Source organism: Protopterus annectens, chromosome 2.part0 (genome assembly GCF_019279795.1).
Source record: "Protopterus annectens isolate FY-2018-M chromosome 2.part0, PAN1.0, whole genome shotgun sequence".
Classification (NCBI taxonomy): domain Eukaryota; kingdom Metazoa; phylum Chordata; order Ceratodontiformes; family Protopteridae; genus Protopterus; species Protopterus annectens.
In genome coordinates this window covers 123,760,946-123,780,945 of record NC_056728.1, presented here as the reverse complement: position 1 = coordinate 123,780,945, position 20,000 = coordinate 123,760,946, and the positions used below count along the sequence as shown (strand labels likewise).

The 20,000-nt window shown below is 40.8% G+C and overlaps 1 protein-coding gene across 1 annotated transcript in view; it reads right to left on the bottom strand.

Annotated features, from left to right (window-relative positions):
* The window catches only part of LOC122792709 (cubilin-like), a 3,134,001-nt gene that overhangs the window by 772,709 nt on the left and 2,341,292 nt on the right, over positions 1-20,000 (bottom strand). The window contains exons 50-51 of the mRNA XM_044060295.1: positions 19,789-19,999; positions 3,526-3,668 (exon numbers count right to left, since the gene is read on the bottom strand). Coding sequence (XP_043916230.1) covers positions 3,526-3,668; positions 19,789-19,999 — 354 coding nt within the window. The remainder of the gene's footprint in view (positions 1-3,525; positions 3,669-19,788; position 20,000) is intronic.

The following is a 20,000-nucleotide window of genomic DNA, read 5'->3' as shown; positions in this document are numbered from 1 at the left end:
GGGATTTTCGTTTGAAGGGGGAGGTTGAAAAAAGGGAATGACATAACGTCTGGATATGATCCATTGCACTCAGGAATCTTTTAAGTTTAGCCAGGCATTTGGGTGCAAGGATAAGTGCCCCCCCAACAGCCTCCAGGGGAAGACAACTGGGCTTCCCTTCAGGAATGCTGAAAGGGCTTGCCTAGGAAAGAATCCCTAAAGCCGTGGTTTTGTGGACCACCCCCTGCCATGAGGGCAGCATCTTCCATTTTGGTTCACCCATCTGCCCCTGGGGGAACTCCCTCCATATGTGTCTTGCAAAGGCCCTTGGGACTTCTTGAGCCACATTTTTGCACTGCTCTTCTGGTTCCTAGAAATGGGCCTCTGGGGGTGGAGAAATGTACACCTACAGCAGAAAGGGTTTTACTATCCTTCTTACAGTTGGATAAAGTATCTTTTACTTTAGGGCCAAACAAAGATGTTCTGTCAAAAGGAACATTGATGAAAGAAGACCTGAGTGATTCCACAAAGTCACATAGGCGCATCCAGGTGTGTGTTCTTATGGCCACACCTGTATCTGTTCTTCAATACATCCCTTCAGCTGTATGAGTGATCAGCTTCATGGAGGAATTGGACACAGACTCCAGGGTGGCTAACTGGGAAGCCACTTTCTCTTGGACTCCATCAGCTATAGCTCCTGCCAGGGTGTTTGATAACTCTTTAATCAGATCCCATTGGAATCTGATGAAATATGCCAAAAATTTAAAAATCCTTATGGTGAAGGTAGATGAAGCATAAACCTGCTTTCCAAATCTGTTCATGGTCTGAGACTCCCTACTGTGGGGATGGATGGAGGAACTCTCCTCAGCAAGTTCCTTTTTAGTGGCTGCTGCTATGACCATAGCATCTACAGCCAACCCCTTAGCCCAAAACGTCTTATCTTCTGGAGCAGAAAGAATCTTATATGGTCTTTTAGGGATGGGCTGTATGGTGCCTGAAGCCTTCCATACCTGCTGAGAAATTAACTGAATGAGTTAGTTCATCTGTGGGCAGAGTCACCCAAGAGGTAGATGGGTGGATGCCGAAAGCCTGCAGGTAAACAGATTCCTCAGAGGAAGGCTTTTGGGACTTTCAGTCATCCCTCTGCTTTAAAATTTCCAAGATGTCTCCAAATAAGACATTTTCAGGGGGTGACCATGGGGAACCTTCCCCCTCATTGATGTCTGTGTCTTCTATGACTGATTCCTGGGGGGAATCCAAGTGCTTCCTCTTACACTTCTTTTTATGAGGGACCTCCTCAGGGGGGATAATCTGGGGAGGTATCAGAAGATGACAGTAACTGTGCCTGTGATACCTGAGGCTTCAACACCCACTGTCCCAGTGGAGAGGCAGGAGGAATAAAAGAAATGGGGGGGGGTACCTGCTCCGAGAGGCTAAGCACTGACTGAATCTGTATAAGTGAAAGGGTCCTCTGCATAGCATCGAAGGCTGGCCATCCTGAAAAGGGAAGGGAGCCCAGAACAAAGAAGGACTGCCTCGGCACAGAGGTCACTCTCCGCTTTGAAGAACTGACCCCAGAGACTGAAGCTGGAGCTGAACTAACTCAAGCTGAAGCTCCAAGGAGCAGGGACGGCTCCAAAAATCCTGGAGTCAAGACCTGTCCCCTGGAACCAGCAGGGTAGCCATGGCTCTGGAAGGTCTTCGGCTTAAAAACAATTGAAGAGCTCAGGGTAACTACCAGCACAGAAGAAGCAAATAACTCCGGAGCCCGTACAGTCGGTGCCAGGAGGTCTAGAACAGAGGACTCTAAGACCTCTGAGGAGGTTAGAGGAGGAGTAGTTAATTGTGCAAAGGAATTTTCAGTACCAATTCCCAAAGGGGTCGGTACTGAAGAGGGGCCTGAAAGCTCTCTAGCCCATAACATTTTATTCACTAGCCTCTCCACATCGAGTTCTGAAAGGCTTTTGGTGGAATGGACGGACAATGTGGAAGGGGACTTAGACTTCTTAATGAATACCCCTGGAAAATCCCCAGCAGAGGTATCAATAGACAGAGATTATGTAGTTCTAGGCAAAGTGGTTTTGTCAGGTGAAGCAGCAGTCACATTCTGCATTGAGGCCTTCGAAGTTGAAGGGACTGAAGCTGCAATTGGTGCCGGAATGCATGTAAGCACTGGAGTGTCAACAGCAGAGGCCTTCAGTTCCAGGGAACTTTTGGAGCCAAGGTCTTCAATTGCTTTTGAAACCGATGGGGAGGTCAGAACAGAGAGACTTGTTTTCTTCAGTTTTTCTATAGATGATGAGGAAGAAGGAGATGAAACATATGTCTTAACTTTATTTCCTGTGGATAAGACTTCACCAAAGGCTGAAGGTAGAAGTCCTTTTAAAATAAGCTTATTCTGCCTTGCCACTAAAACGAGGTGGCTGAATGTTTGACAAATGCTGCAATCTTCCTGTAAATGATGAGTACCGAGACAATACACACACAATAAATGAAAGTCTGACAAGGGAATTTTATGGCCACACTTCTGACATTTTTTTTTTAAGTGAGAGGGGCCTTTACCCTTGTCAGCCATGTCAGTCAAGGAAAAACAGTTAGAAAAATCTGCTAAGTAAATCTCACTCCACAAAAAAAAAAAAAAAAAAGGGGGAAAGCGAGACCAGAAGAGATGTAATTTTTACTTACATTTTATATTGTAAGATAGAAAGAAAAAAGTGAAAAAAGAAACTCTCAACAATGATAGTCATAGAAATACCCAAGCATGTACAGGGACAAGAGAAAGACTATGAGAGAGAGATGGGAGAACTATCAGCAATGATAATGGGGAATACACAAAAGTGTAAAAGTATCAATGATGATACTCGGAGAAATACACTAAGTATAACAAGAAAGAAGAAAAGGGAAAGGAGACAGAAATTATAAGAAAAATGACAAAAATTTACTTAAACCCACTATTGCTCAAGAGTAGTAGTTAGACACATCTGTTTTCGGAAAATGGCAAACAAGATCTGAGGCAATTGAGAGAAAGGGATTCTGGGTAGAGGTGAAGCTCGAGAGTTTTTGGCTGGTGCGAGATGTAGTAACAGCTGAGTTGGTTCCAAGATTGGAATCAAACCCATCTGTCAAGGATAAAATGAAGATCGACAACATCAGATAATAAAGTTTTCCTACCACAGCTATACATTTTTATCACATCAGCCATTTTAATAGCTTTCATACCACTATAAACAATTAACTTTGTAATAAAGTGAAGATTGTACAAAAGAACTAGCTCAGAAGTACACCAACACCAACTAAGGGAAAAACTTTATGAATCCAATGTGAATAACAGTGTCAGATGCAGCAAGAAGCCCAGTAAATATGACAGTAAAAACAGAATTAGTTCAAAATTCAACTAATAAAATCACAAAAACAGAAAAATGTTGCAGCATGGTGCATGGTGTGCAGTAAAGTACTATTGCCTGCTCTGCTACATGATGGCTGTATGAGGGTATTAGTTACATTTGTCATAAAAGTCTAACCTCCTGCCATTATTAACTGTCTTACCTGAGAATAGATACTTGGCAAGAAAACCAACATCTTGCCCCGTTGAATCAGTCACAAAACGGACCCAGATCTGTTCAGCAGCAAAAACAAATGGCACTGATGGGATGGATTGTCCACAGAGTTTAGCTAAGAGATACCCTGCACTGTTATCTGTGTAAGAGAAGACAAAACAGAGAAGTACATGCTGTCAGGGCCTTAGGTACAAATGAGGAAAAAATGTTGTCATAAAACAACCACTTTGAGAGGCAGTTAGATGTTTATTACATAACAATATGATTTTAAATCTATTATGTACATCATCAGCATGTTGGTAAGGGCAGATGTATATACAATAATGCTCATTTAACTTCACAGTCAGTAGCAATGGTGGCACTGCTAAGTCAGGTGAACAAACATTACAGTGTCACTTCATTGATAGATTGGTTACCAAAGTTGCATCTTTGGGTGAGTATGCTCCAAATCTGGGGAAAATATTGAAATCTCATAGGCTATAAGGAACATTATCTTAAGAGAACACAGTCTTGTAGCTCTAGAAGGATCTCAATGTATGAATCTGAAACTTAAAAAGTAGCTGTTTATATGGCTTTGCATACATTTTCTGCATACTGAATAAAGAAGATCAAAACAGTTGGTGAGTTAGGACAGGTTAAAGGAATGCAGAAAGAGCAAGTGTTAAATGTAATACTCAAAAATCTCTAGTTGTGAATATAAGAGAAAATACAACAAAAGTACAATTTGGGAAAAGGGCACTAAATGTACTAGAATTATATCTGGTTCAGAAGATGATGGTAAACAGAACTTTGGGAAAAGGGCACTAAATGTACTAGAATTATATCTGGTTCAGAAGATGATGGTAAACAGAACTAAAGAATATTTTGTGAGGAGAACTACTTTCATTTACTATGTTTCAACTATGAGTACCATTCTTGTTTTGTATTTCAAGTTATGATCTAATTATTAATGCTGGAGCTTTTCTCCCTGGGCCTCTACTGAAAATGGAAATATATCCAGCTAGACTAGCCCGGTCAACAAATGTAAAATAAATAAATAAATAAGAGAAAATACAACAAAAGTACATATTGGGAAAAGGGCACTAAATGTACTAGAATTATATCTGGTTCAGAAGATGATGGTAAACAGAACTAAAGAATATTTTGTGAGGAGGGTAAAGGAGCTAGTGAAGTATGGGATATGTATGGCTTTCACAGTAGATATACCAAATTATAAATATATGAAAAGATAAATGAAATGTGACAGGGGCACTTTTGATGCATGGTTCCTACTTACTACTTATTTGTAAGAATGGAACAAGGGAGTTAAGAGGTAGAAGTGAAGGGAGAAGAGATGGTTACTTGAGAGATGGTGTTAGTAAGGTAAATAGCTAGAAAGTATAGGGGGTAAGCAATCTATTTCACATTGTGTGTGTAAGTATTATCAATAACATTCTGTATATCCAGAGACTGTTATATATACAAAACATCATCTATAATATGTTATACTGTTCTGCCAACATCACAGATTTGTTACATTACTTTGGCTACACAGCCAGGGCAGTATAATAATTGATAATAACAGCACCAGTCAAAACATAAATCATGCATCTTTTAAATGGAAAAATAGTCTTCAACTAAAATAAAATAAAATAAAAGAATTTTAATGAGATTTCAGCATGTTGCTGCTGATTTAGTTACCAAAGTAATATAAACAACTAAGTATTAAAATAAACTAAAGGTTTCACCACTACTGCAGGTCTGGTTGCCAGTCCTGTATGTATAGCAGAACCTGTTAAGGCAGAGTTCTAACACAATCTACTTGCAAGAATTTATTTATTTATTTTGTATTTATTAGCATTTGTTTACCGGGAAAGTCCACTGGGTCAGAGACCCATTTTCAGTGGAGGCCCGGTGAGAAAAGCTCCACAGAGAGTTACAAAGAGACAATAAAACGATTTGACATAAGATTAAAGGTATGATTAAAAAAAAAAAAAAAAAAAAAACAAGCATTTTACAAATTACAAATTAATAGGATTGCATCAATATTGCATTTGGAAAATAAGAAGTTATGTACTCACCATAACGTTCCATGTTGGTAGTCCATCTCACCCTTCATTTTTACATATGGGGATCGGCTCCGACTCGGCCGATTTAAAAGCTGGAAGACTTCTGGTTGGCTTGTGTCTAAGCAGGTATCCCATGGTGCACCAGTACAATCCCCAGATCTTGTTTGCTGCGCACTAGAGTAACAACCATAAAAACAACCGAGTCTCCAACCAAGGGCAATCAAATTATTACTTTCAGATCTTCCAGGATGGGGGCAGGAGGGCAGGTTGGTAAAAATGAAGGGTGAGATGGACTACCAACATGGAATGTTATGGAGAGTACATAACTTCTTTATGTTAGGTAGTCCAATCTCATCTTCATTTTTACATATGGGACAGCGTCCCTAGTGCCTTATTCTTGGGTGGCTCATTGGAAAATACTCTTGGGCACCGTGGAGCCAAAGGATGCTCTAACCCTGGATGCCAAATCCAATTTGCAATGTGTAATAAAAGTGTGAGGGGTAGCCCACGTAGCTGCTGCACAAATATTATCAAGTGGTACCCTGGCTTGAAAGGCTGCAGAGGTAGACAGCAACCTGGTAGAATGAGCCTTGATCCTGTAGGGTAAAGGTTTGCCCTCCGAGCTATAGATAAAGGCTATACAACTGGAAATCCAATTAGATAGTGTCACTTTAAAAACTGGTAAGCCCAATCTAGAGTCAGAAAAGGAAATGAATAATTGATCTGATTTCCTGAAAGCCTTAGTCCGCTGTAGATAAAAACGTAGTTGCCTATGAATGTCTAGCTGATGAAAACGGTACTCAGCTGCATTACTGTGGTTAGGGAAGAAAACTGGGAGTTCTATTGATTGGTTTAAGGTACCATTAGAACAAACTTTGGGGTCAAAGGAGGGATTAGTACATAATGACACCCTGTCTTTGTGAAAAATCAAATACGGTGGCTTAATAGACGAGGTCTGTAGCTCCGATACCCGTCTAGTTGATGTGATAGCTAACAAAAACAAGGTCTTCCAAGACAAAAATTTTATAGAAGATGAGTGGCAAAGTTCAAAGGGGGGAGAAGTCAATTTGGACAACACAAAATTTAAATCCCAAGAAGCCACTGGATCTTGCAGAGGTGGTTTCAATAGAGTGGCCCCTTTCAAAAAGGTCTTGCATAGCTAATAAGACATTACATTGGTATCTGGAAAACCTAAGTGAAAATGAGAAATCACTGCCAATTGGAGTCTAATAGTGGCAGTGGCAGATCTTTGCTGAAAAAGCTCAGAAAGAAAATCCAGAATCACAGGGATAGAATCAGTGTATGGATCTACATTCATCCTCTGTGCCCAAATAGAAAATCTTTTCCATTTAATGCCATACAGCCTCCTAGTTGAAGGTTTATGGGAAGACATAAGAATATGTGACACTGAGGATGATACATCATGAAGCCTGACTATGGATGGAACTGGAGCAGCCATGCTGTCAGTTTGAGGGTGTGGATTGAGAGGTGTAGTGAACCCGACATGTGAGTCAATAGATCTGGAGCTGGGTCCAGAATCCAAGGATCGTCCAGGAGGAGAGGCTCGAGGAAGGGGAACCAGACCTGACGAGGCCAGTAAGCAGCAATGAGGATCAACTTGTTTCCCAGCTGACTGGCTTTCTGAATCACTTTGGAAATGAGATTGAAGGAAAGACATACAGAAGTCCCATGGGCCAATCGTGAGCCAGAGCATCTCTGGGAGACTCCCCTGGAGGGGGAATGAGGGAAAAATAGCTGCTGCATTTGGTATTGACTGGGCTGGCAAAAAGGTCGCAGCAAGGCTGTCCCCATTTCTGGAAAATCTGATCCACCATTTCCCGTTTCAGAGACCACTCATGAGGCATTAGGATTGCCCAGCTGAGCTTGTCAGATATCACGTTGGTAATCCCTGGAATGTGCACTGCAACCAGAAAGCATTGGGAAGAAATCGCCCATTCCCAAACTCGCATGGCCTCTTGACAGTGTGGGTAAGATCTGGTACCGCCCTGTTTGTTGATATACCAAACCACCGACATGTTGTCTGATTGTATCGCAATTGTCCCTAGAGGAAGAAGGTCTTGAAGTGCTTGCAATGTCAGAAGCACCACCCTCATCTCCAGAACATTGATATTTAGGTGAGCCTCGTATTCTTGCCATGTGCCTTGGACATTCCTGCCGAGATAATGCCCCCCCTCCTGATCTGGGTGACATCCGTGGTCACGGTGGTAACGGGGTTGGGCCAGAACAAAGGGGGCACCTGTGATCAGTTGATTGGGAGCTATCCACCAACGAAGGTCCTTCTTGCATGATTCTGTCAGCAGGATATGATTACTCAGTGGAAGAGATTGGAAGGACAATTGGGAAGACAGAAGCCACTGGAGAATTCTCATGTGCAACCTGGCTAATGGTACCATTAGAATTGTGGAAGCCATAGTCCCAAGGAGCTGAAGAACCCACTTCGTTTTGACTTTTTGCAATGGGAGAAAATGTTGAACTTGGGAGATTAAGTTCTGTGCCCTTTCGGTGGGGAGACGAGCTGTCATGTTGTCTACCTCTGCGCCTATAAAAATCACAGATTGAAAGGGCAATAATGCAGATTCTTTCCAATTTATGGAGATCCCTAACTGAGCACAAAGTTGAATCATGGTGTCCCTGTTTTGGAGGAGTAGATGCCTGGTGGGGGTGGTCAGGAGCCAGTCGTCCAAATACGGAAACACCTGGAATCCCTGACATCTCAGGTGAGCTGTCACTACTGCCATGCATTTAGTGAACACCCTGGGGGCTGTGGTAAGACCAAAGGGCAGAGCACGAAACTGATAGTGACTGGTTCCCAGCCAGAAGCGTAGATGGCTTCTGGACACCTTGTCCATTTTTATGTGGTAGTAGGCATCCTGAAGATCCAGAGAGCACATCCAAAAGTCTTTCCCTAACAAAGGGAGCATATACTGTAGTGTTACCATCTGGAACTTGTCCTTCTTCACTGATTCGTTCAATCTGCTGAGGACCAATATTGGCCTCCAATCTCCGGTTCATTTTGGAACTAAAAAGAACCTGGAGTAAGTTCTGGATCCTATCTGGTCTGCTGGGATGGGTTGGATGACTCTTTTTAAGAGCAACTTGTTGATCTCCACAGTTGCCTGATCCCTGAGATTGGGTGGTACATCTGGGATCCTTTTGGGAACAAACGGTGACAGGGAAAAGGGTATGATATAGCCTCTGGTAACAACTTTTTGTACTCACTTGTCTTGGGTGATATTTAGTCAGGCTTCTTGGTACAAAGAAATGTGACCCCCGACCGGCCGCAGAGAAGCACAGTCGGGCTCCACATCAGGAGTGCTGATAAAGCCGTCCTTGAAAGGAATCACGGCCTTGTTGGTATTGCGGACCACCCCTGCCTCTAGGGCGACATCTACCATTTCCTCCTCCTCTCCCTCTGAAAGAGGATTCACCCTGTGTGTCAGGAAAGACCCTCTGGGACTTCTTGAACCACATTTTACCGCCCCTTTGACCCTTGGAGTATGGTCTGGAAGGGACAGTAAAAAGCACTCCCATGGCAGAAAGCGTCTTTCCTTCTTGCTCACACCAAGTGAGTGTATCCTTCACCTTGGAACCAAACAATGAGGAACCATCAAATGGGGCATTGGTGAAAGTAGACTTGAACGATTCCACAAAATTACATAAGCGCATCCAGGACTGGCGCCTCAAGGCAACTCCGGAACCCGCTGCTCTACTCGCTCCATCCGCAGCATAAGAGAAAAGTCGCATGGAGGAGTTAACCACAGAATTTAAGGTGGTCAACTGAGTAGAAATCTTGTCAGGAACTCCCTCAGTACATGCACCTTGTATGGAATCTCCTAACTCGTTGAGGAGATCCCTCTGCAACCTTGTGAAGTGCGTGAGATAGTTCAGTGATTGAAGGGTAAAGGTCGCTGAACTAAAAATATGCTTCCCAAATCTGTCCATCTGTCGAGACTCCTTGTTTGGCAGATGAACAGATGAAGAAGTCTCCGCTAACTCCTTCTTCGTGGCTGCCGCCACCACCATGGCATCTACAGGAACGCCCTTGGACAAGAACTCTTTACCAGGAGGGGCAGACAAGAACTTATTTGGTCTCCTGGGGACTGGCTCCACGGTGTCAGGAGGAGGGCTGAGACTAAAGTGGGTGCTCTTGGGGGAAGAGTGCTAGTGCCACTGGTTGGGGCTGGAGAATGAGACAGCACGCTCCTCATCATCTCAAACTCTGACCTCTCCATCTCCAAAGACCTCCCCCACTCCGAAGAGATGCGGGTCGGCACCGGAGCCAGAGCTGTTGGCTCTGAGATAGATGCAGGGTCTGAGCTCACCCTGGCTGAAGCACCGAGAGGAAGGCTTGGAACCGAAGAAGATCAATTCCAACCCTCCCTGTTGGTGCCAACAGGAATGCTTCGTCCCCTGGACACGACGGACGGCACCGAGCATGTCTAACCCGAACCCGGCTCCAAGGCAGCAACAAGGTGAGCTGGAGCTGGCATTTCCTCCATTGGCACCAAGCACTCCGGCTCCAAAAGGCCAGTATGGCTCGGAGGAGTAATAGCAGACAAGGGCAAAGCTGGGCCAAGTGGCTCTAGAGCCGACTGGGTTGGAGCCAACAATAAATTTGGTAAGGCAGACGAGTTCAGGAGTCTCAGCACTACCCTCTCCACATCTTCTTCTGAAAGGCTCCTGGAAGACCTGGAAGACATAGTTGGGAATCTTGACCTGGGGGGCACTGGAGACTTAATTGTTAAGGGAAACCGGTAGGGAGCTTACAGACCGGCTCCGAGTAGCAGAGTGAACTGCTGTATCAATAGGTTCAAAGATCAGTTCCAAAACACCTGTAACTGACTCTGACACCACCATGATGCTCTCCATTGGCTCCGAAGGCTGTGGAGTCAATGAGGCAGATTTGGATTGTTTTGACTGTTTAGGAGGTGGCTCCGAGACACCAGCCAGTGCCGGAGAAGGCCTTTTTGAGGATTTTGAATTCCCAGACTTAGAGGAAGCCGAAGAACTGGATAGTGCTTCCTCCATGCATGGTTTCAATAGACCCTTGAGTATGAGTTTGTTCTTTGTCTCCTGTAACACTCTAGGAGAGAAAGCATGGCAGAACAAACATGACTCCTGTAAGTGGATGGCCTGTAGGCAGTAGAGACAGCTACTGTGGCCATCCTTTAAGGACATCTTCTGGGAGCATTTTATTCACTTTTTGAACCCCGAGGGTTTATGCTCCTTATTTTCCTTAGACATATTACACACACACAAACCAGAGAGATTGAAAAAGAGAAAAGGAAGGAGGACTAGGTCCTCTAACTAAAACGGGCCTAGCCCTAAGAAGGAATTACACAAGGACTAGGTTCTCTAACTTAAACGGGCCTAGCCCAGTGTAGAGAAAGCTAGCTAAAGGCGTTACATGAGGACTAGGCCCTCTAACTTAAACGGGCCTAGCCCGGTGTAGTGAAACTAGGTCTTCTAACTTAAAAACAGACCAGAAAGGAAAGCACATGCACACAAGAGAAACCGTAAATGACACAATAAATTTCTATATTCCTAAAAATAAACGGGTAATATACTTGCAATCCTAGTAAATTCACAAGCGGATCCCTGCCAAAACAAACAATGTCAAAATAGCAGACACTAGCTGCCAACTGTGACCATAAAAAGTTAGAATAACAACAGACAAGACAACAGAACCCCATGTTAACTAAGAGCAGAAAACCGCCAAAAACTCTACCTAATAATCAAAAAATGTGCAACGGCACCTAAAACTAACTGGCACACAGGATACCAGTAATAACTAGAAAACTAAGTTGCACTCAAAAAGCGCAAGCAATACAACTGCCTAATATATTAGCAACACTAAATATACAATAAAGGTTCTAATAAAGCATTGAATACTATAGAATATAAAGAATTTTGAAAAACTTAGCCAGAGCCAAGTGAAGCACAACCGAACTCATCGACATGGCAAACGAGATCCGGGGATTGTACTGGTGCAGCATGGGATACCTGCTTAGCCATGAGCCAACCAGAAGTCTTCCAGCTTGTAAATCGGCCGAGTTGGAGCCGGGGATCGGCTCCGAACCCATATGTAAAAATGAAGGTGAGATCGGACTACCTAACATCATTACATAGGTTACAAATATTACATAAGTAGACACACTTGGACTGTAATACAGTACTTTCTTTGCAGACAGTGTAATTTACAGTATTATTCTGAAGGGCTTTGAGTTACTACATATGCCAGTCTATGATTTTGTGATGTTTAAGGTGGTTTGCTCCTAAGGCATGTGCAAGAGGGATTCTCTAGGAAATGAGATTTGAGGGCTACTTTGAAAGATTTTGGATGGTCAGTTTGGGTAATTTCAGATGGTAGGTTATTCCATAGTTTGGCGATAGAATGGGAGAACAGGCATTGTCCAGCTCTTCTGTTGGGTTTTGTCACAGAGAGCAAGAGTTTACAGGAAGATCTTAGTGTTCTTGTGGGGGTATATGTTTGCAGCAGTGAAACAAGGGCAGGGCATTCATCAAGTTTACAAATTAGCTTATGAGCTAAGGTTAGATATGTGTAGTGTAGATGGTGGGACAATTCAAGCCCTTTTAGTTCAGTGATTGCTTGGCAGTGATGAGTGTGGTGTGGTTTTTCAGTGGCGAATTTAACTATTTTATTGTAGCAAGATTGTAATTTGTTGCTAAGGGTTGTGTGTAGATTGGTAAAAACAGCAGCACCACAGCACCACCATATAGGAAGGAGGAGATGAGTAGGGTATTGGCAAGTTTTGTTTTGGTACATTTATCTATATAGAGTTTGTGTCTATCTAGTTTGCCTAATTTGAAATGAGTTTTCTTGACTGCATTTAGGATATGCTGTTCGAAAGTGAGTTTGGTGTCTATTGTTAGCCCTAGTAATTTAGCTGTCTTTACTAGTTCTATTTGTGTGCTGTCATTTGCAAGGATTTTGAAATCAGAATCAGGAGATTTTGTTGAGAAAAGTAAAAGTTATTTTTTTTGGGGGGGTTAAGCATAAGTTGTGCGTTAATAAGCCATGATTCAATAGAGGTGAAAGCCCGTTGTGTAATTGTGAGGAGATCAGAGAAGTTGTCAGAGGTGGATATCAGAGTCTAATTGTCAGCATATTGGATGAGATTCTGGATATCAGGGGCTTTATGAAGGTCAGTTATGAAAATATTGAACATTAGAGGACCTAGTATCGATCCTTGCTGTTGTATGTTTCACATTCCCACCACTCAGATTATGCATTCCCAACACTCTTTTTCAAAGAAGTCTCTGCAGTCTTTGTCTATGTCCCTCCCACCATAATTACTGGTATTGAAAGTTTTCACCCTATAGTCCTATGAACAGTCACTGGCCTAAATATCTCTCTCTTATCTCAGCTTTTTATTCCACATGCCAAGCTCCTAACAGGTGACAAGATGTTCTCTGCCCTTGTGCCCTATCTTTTCTTATAGTACATTGTCCTGCACAGCTATGATGTCTTTTAATGATGTTCTACAGACCTTTATAAAAACTGTGATTCAGATATATATAACCATTACACCAAATGAGCAGCTGTTTGCTGAATATCATATTGTGTTTTCAGCCTCACAGTTCTGAAACACAAAATTCTATGAAACTCTGCAAAGTATTCAACAGCACTGAAAATAACTGCTGTGTTTTCTGTGATGAAAAACCTACACATATCCTCCTCCTCCTCACCATTTAGGGGGCCGGTACATAGTACACTGTATTCTTACTAGCCCACAGAGTCACCCAGAGCTCAGGAGTACAAATAATCATCTCCTAACTGTGCAAAATTGGTCTTAGAATTGTGTGTTGTAGAATTATAATAAGTGATAAGCATGATTCCCATGGATATATTCTTATTTTGCTTCACCTTGAGTCATAACCGAAAAAGGCCAAGTATGGGTCTAATCACTAATCCAGTTATCAGAGGCATAAATAATTGCATTTCTTCGTAATGAGATTAATTCAGAATAGACCTAAATATTCTAATTCATCTGATGGTAAAATTTCATCTTCTACATTATTTTATTATTATACATGGCTGTTCAGTTTTAGAAAATGTGCCCCTCCAACAAACATAAGCATTTTCTATAGTGCAACCTTCTCTAGAGAAACCAGTACACCTTCAGCAAGTACATGACACCATACCTGCAGTTTTGTGCCTTAAAATCTATGTACTGACAGAAGTAAACTTGGTGTTAGTCAAAAAGTGCTGCCATACTCTTGAAAAGGTATTTGAACTGGACATCCATCTACTGCTGAGGAATGGGCTAAATTACACCAGTTTTAGACCATTTTATTATTTATTCTATTTATTTATTAACATTTGTTTACCTGGTGTGACTGGGTCATAAAAAAACATTTTTAGCAGAGACCCAATAAGAAAAGCTCCAAATGGTAAACAAACACTTACAACAAAAACAGTCAAAGTACATTATAATGAATGTAACTTTTTAACAATACAGACTAAAGCAAAACATTGCAAAAAATAAGTACAACACTAGAAATTAAAGAGGATAGAACACAAACCACAGCACATTTACAATTTCAAGTTTTAAATTCAGAACAATCAGTTGAATAGAAGAAAATTATATTTAGATATATGGAGAGAAGTATAATCGAAATATTTACCATCAGCTGGTTTACTAACATGAATGCTGACATCCTGAAGGTAAACTACTCTGTCAAAAATGGAAACATCAACTTCCTAGAATGCATGCACCGAGGTTGCTTTTTGGCACATGCAAATATTACTTAAAAAAAACATAAACAACACGCCCCAACACCCCAACTAATTAGATGTACTAACTCAGGGATCAGTCAGTCTGACACACCTGTCGACTATATGTATAGTCGATTAAATAAGGTAGATTAAACAGATGTTGAACAAACTAACAGGACCCAGTAGAAAGATATGTATAGTGTCCAGTAATATAGATACTCTGTGAAGTAACTGAAGATAGAAATGACAGAAATTAGCAGAAATAATTACTGATAATACTAGATAATCCTGGTAGCTAAGAGGAAAATAGTAAATGAAGATGGAATGCTTGAAAAGTAGTCACCCTGGTGTAACTGATGTAGTAGTATGTGTGTGATACTTTAATAGTTGGTGAGAATTTGGGAAGATATTGGCAGGTGTTTTAGAGTTTCAGGATGCTGCAAATGGGAGTGAAGACCACTGGCATATCCATTTCGAATGGACTATGATTCTATTTGGAGTTTGAATTGTCAGGGTTTGGAGATTTCACAAATAGGCAGTGGAAGAGAATTCCACAGTTTAGCCATAGAGTGTGAGCAGTCAGATTTAGCATGCAAGTTAGCAATTGATGTTTCATTGCATAAGGACTTTTATGAGGATCTAAGGGGCCACTTTGGAAGGTACCAAGATAAGACAGAGTTGGGAGCAGCACAAGTATCAGGGCAGTAAGGGATTCTGTGAGCTTGTTTTAGCTGAATGGAGCTGAAGTAATTAAGAAATTCAAGTCATTTAAGTTCTTTAAGTGGGTCACAGTGATGAATTCCAGCAGGAGAGTTGGTTTCAAATTTAGCAGTTTTGTTGTATGTTTGTTTGGTCAAGTTTAGAGATTTGAGTTTTATGTAACTTATTACAGATGCTGCATATGTGAGAGCTGGAAGCAAGAAAAGCTGAGGCTATGTTTTGTCTGGTATTGATAGTAAGGAACTGTGTGGCTCTGTATAGCATATCTAGCTTTTGTTGTTTCTTTTTTTTTTTTTTTTTTGGTGACTTCCTGTGTGTGAATGACTAATTTTAGTTGAGCATCAATTGTTAAGCCCTAGTAACTTAGTATGGGAGACTTCAGTGATTGTAATTTCATATGATGTGATTTGGGAAAAGTTGCTTTTGCTGTTGGGATAGGATAAAGAGCATTAGCTTTCTTTTCCTGGCAATTAGCATAATATATAGAACTTGAGCCAAGTTTCTACAGACATTAAGGCAGTCTGAAAGAAGTTCACAGACTGATTTGGCTTTGCAAATGATTGTGAAATCATCTCCATATTGAATGGTGGAAGACTTTGCGGAATATAGATAATGAAGATGTTAAATAGGAGGATGCCAAGGACAGAGCCCTGTGGAGCTCTCACTGATACAGGGAGAGAAGGGGATATAGTTTGTTGGGGATATAGTTTGTTTCATTTGACACTCTGACTTCAATTTCCAAGATATGATGTAAACCAAGATACTGTGTTATAAGAGAGACCGATATTAGAGTTTGTTTAGCAATTTGTAATGCGCTACAATGTCAAAGACTTTTGATAAATTAAGAAAAATAGATGGTGGATAATAGGTTACTGTTATTTTTATGGCAGTGAAATGTGTTGATAAAAGAGAGAAGAGCAGAATCAGTGCTATGCAATGATCTAAACCATGCTGTGTTAGGGTTAGGAGGTTATTTGTTAGAAGATATCCTAGTAGTTGGGAATGGATTCACTTTTTTAGGATTTTAAATAGTGGAGCTAGAAAGGTTATGGTTCTGAAGTTGTTCACCTCATTAGAAGTTCTACCTTTAGACTCTCATGGCTTTGCTTTTTGGAGGCATTCATTGCTTCATTCATCATCAGTAACCTTACCTGGGTCATAACTACCTTCTGTGCTATACTATACTTGGGTTACCTGGTTCCTCATGCTTCCATTAAAAAGACTATTTTGACATTGTCTAATGTCTGCAACTGTTTTTCACATACCAGTTTCAAGTCAGATAAAATTAAAGTAGTTTAGTACTACAGTTACACTCATCTTTGCACCATACCCCAAAGCTGGAATGTCAGATCATATTGGGAGTGTATAATGCAATGCTGAACACCCTACAAAGTTTTAGGATCTACCTGAGCTATGTCTCTGTCATGCTGCCCTGGTAACTCAATGCAGGTTGCATTATCGGTAGTGTCTGGCCTGCAAACTAAAACAATGATTGGCCTAGGCATTCAAGTGCAAATAAACTCAAACCACTTCAAAAAGTGTTGATAAATGTGTGCTTTTTGTCCCACTGATGAATAAGGCTTTGATAGTTACAAGAAGAAATTAGACTAAGATATTCAAATATACCCTAACTCGTGATTTATTTTATTCTGATTCATCTTCTTTCTTCATGCATATGGTCTGCTCAAACAATATGCAAAGTTTCTTGTGTTTAGGATAGAGACTGTATAGCTGGCACCTATATACCCAGTGAAGAAATCAAACCAAATAGTAGTTATGGGCTATAGTCATTTTATTAAAAAAGTCCCAGATCATTTCTGCATACAGAGTCCAGTCTTTAACACTGACTGAAGAGTCAGTAACAATCATGTAGAAGTATCCACTACACAGAAAAGTGAAAGTAGTAGGCTAAGGGAAAGATTCAAATGGTAAGAAGTAAAGGCAGTGTATCATGGTCTAGTGGCACTCTAAAATGGTGAGGGTGAACAACAAGCAATTATTAAAAAAAACATCTCTGAACAAAGTGCTTGTGAGTAATAAATGATAGTGGGGTGCTACCTTAGGCTGTAAGAGAGCTGTAGCTTGTTCATTTGGCACTTAGAGCTGCTCCCTAATCTGGCGCTCTTCAATGCTAGGCTGAGGAGCATAAATCTGATTTGGTGCTCCTCTCTTCTCTCCTAAGGAGGAATGCCAAGTCCTAACAACTTCACCCCAGAGTGAAAGCAAATAAAAATGGCATTTATTTTATTATTTATTTATTAATTTGTCTTTGTTGACCTCAAAAAGTATATGCTGCACTCCAACCCTTCCCAAAACAAACAAACAAACAAACACACACACACACACACACACACACACACACACACACACACACACACACACACACACACACACACACACACACACACACACACCACACATAGGAAGAAATGCATACATGGTCAGGGAAAAAACAACAATCAGGTAGAAGGAAGAGAAAAAATGTAGAGAAAGACACAATGATATCACTGGCAGGTATACAAGACAGCAATTGTTATGAAGCGCACAGTTCAAAACTGACATTAGGGAATAATACACAAGTGAACAGAAAAGGTGGCAACTGTCAAGAATGGGTAAGCAGTAGAAGTGGAGAGAAAAACTGACAGAGAAAGAGAGAGAGCAGAGGAAATGGAAACAGGTAGAGGGTTAGAGATATAAAGGATTATAAAGAGGTTGATGATTGTAACCGCATTGTAGTAGTACATAGGGCAACATGATTACATTCCAAAATTGGAAAAAAAGATAAACATGGTATTTTCTACTGTAACACAAGGTCTGACCCTAACCATAACCATACTTTCAGAGGTGTGCAACAATTGTTACACACTCAGTAAGCACTGTTATGGTTGGGTATAAGAGGATGGATGTTCCTTTGGTCCCTGAATATCTTTCTTCCTATTTCCATGGAAGTCTACAGACATCAGTCTGTAGATAACATATTTAAATTAGGGCAGTATTTAAAAACTGTCCCTGACTTTTTACTTACTTGCTGTCTATGTGACAGCACTCACTAGGTGCTTTACTGGCTTTCAAAGCTGTTAAAACACATCACTTTTTTTTTCTTTTGTGTATGGCTGCAGCAGTGCAGCGGTTAGCATTGTTACCTCACAGCAAGAGGTTCTCCAGTTCAATTTTCAGCTGGAGTGCCTTTTGTGCGGAGTCTGCATGTCCCCCTGCGGTCGAGTGAGCTTTAAAGACATGCAGGTAGGTGTGTGTGTGTGTGTGTGTGTGTGTGTGTGTGTGTGTGTGTGTGTGTGTGTGTGTGTATACCTTCTGTGAAGGTTGAACACCAGGTTGGCAACTTGACACCATAAAAACTCCACTGCCAATCAAACTGTGGACCAGTGATCTGCTGTGGTGACCCCTAACCAGGAAATGTAAAATACATTGTTAACTGATAGTACATAGAGTAGATAAGACTCTTTGCACTACAAAGAGTTATGATTGGGTCTTACTGATCATATCCCTTTATTATTTGTTTGGGACATGGATACCAAGAAATTCACCTTGTGATCAAAGCTCGAGAGGTGAATCTTGGCATTCCTCTCGAGAACACATAATTAAGGATTACTACTGCAGACCCGGTCATAATTCTTTATACTGCATGGAGATTTATCTTCTCTATGTACTACAAATTAATCAAAAAAATGAGATGTGTTGCTCCACTCCCTCTTTGAAAGCCAGTAAAGTAGTGGGAAGTGGTTGACATCCTTACATATTGCTTGTCTAAGGGAAGCACTTGTAACCAAACTACTGGGTGAATGCAGACAGAAGACAGAAACAGGAGTTGAAAGGAAGCCTTCTCATGCCCTGCTACTACTATATACTGGTCAGCAATTTCGTCTTTTAGTGCAGACGTGACCTTAACAGTAAGTGTTGTTAAGGTGGAGGCTAGCTCTAGAGTAGAACTGAATCAGGATATAATTTAGTCATTTTGTTTAAGCATAATCACAGCTCTCCATGTACTACACATAATTTTATGGCTGAATAAAGTGAATAACAGCAAGCAAAGAGTTAAGCTAATGGGAAAGAAGAAGCAGATAGATTAAGATCATAACAAATATTTAACAGGAATCCTGCTTATCTTACTGTCAAACAGCTGCATAATTAATGATATATCTAGTAACAAAAATATCTTATTTAATCATGGTTTTACCTAAGTACTTAGAAAACCCAAACATATTCTGTTTACTAACATGAAAGCATTCAAGTATAAATATTCTAAACATATTTGATGACAGCAGATAAAAACTCCTATCGTAAGACTTTCATGAGCAAAACAATGTAATTAACAAATTGCTGTCTTGTTTTTATGCAGTCTGTCTTCTTTCTAGCTTTGCAAAATGCATGACGTATTTTCATTCATACATAACGTATATGCATGTATCTGTGCAAACTTCCATATTTTTACTTGCCCCAGAAATAAACCCACTGAATACAAATAACAAAGAAAATGGCTGCCTAATAGTGTTTTACAACAAAATTTAGACTTCACAGTTACAAAGTAATAATGTCTAGTTAGATGTTATTCACTGGCTGTGCAATGAGAAAACTCTTCAACAAAGGAGCTATTTCATGCAGCAAGGTAGTTTAATCTCAAATTTATCTGATACCTATCTGTATCAAAGGCATTTATCTCACAGCTAAAATTAAAAATAAGTTGTGATGTATAAAGGCATTAAACTTACCGACTCTGAACTCAATGAAATCCTTAGCACATGTTGCATGGTTCTCCAGGTGAAAGTCAACCATCTGAATGTAAATAGATGAAGTTGCTACATGGGGATTATGGATGGTCCATTCACAATCCAAGTTACTTGTGTAATTGCTTACACCATCATAGCCAGGAGAAGTAAAGTTTCCTCCATCTTCATTGAGTAATGTCCCTCCACACAC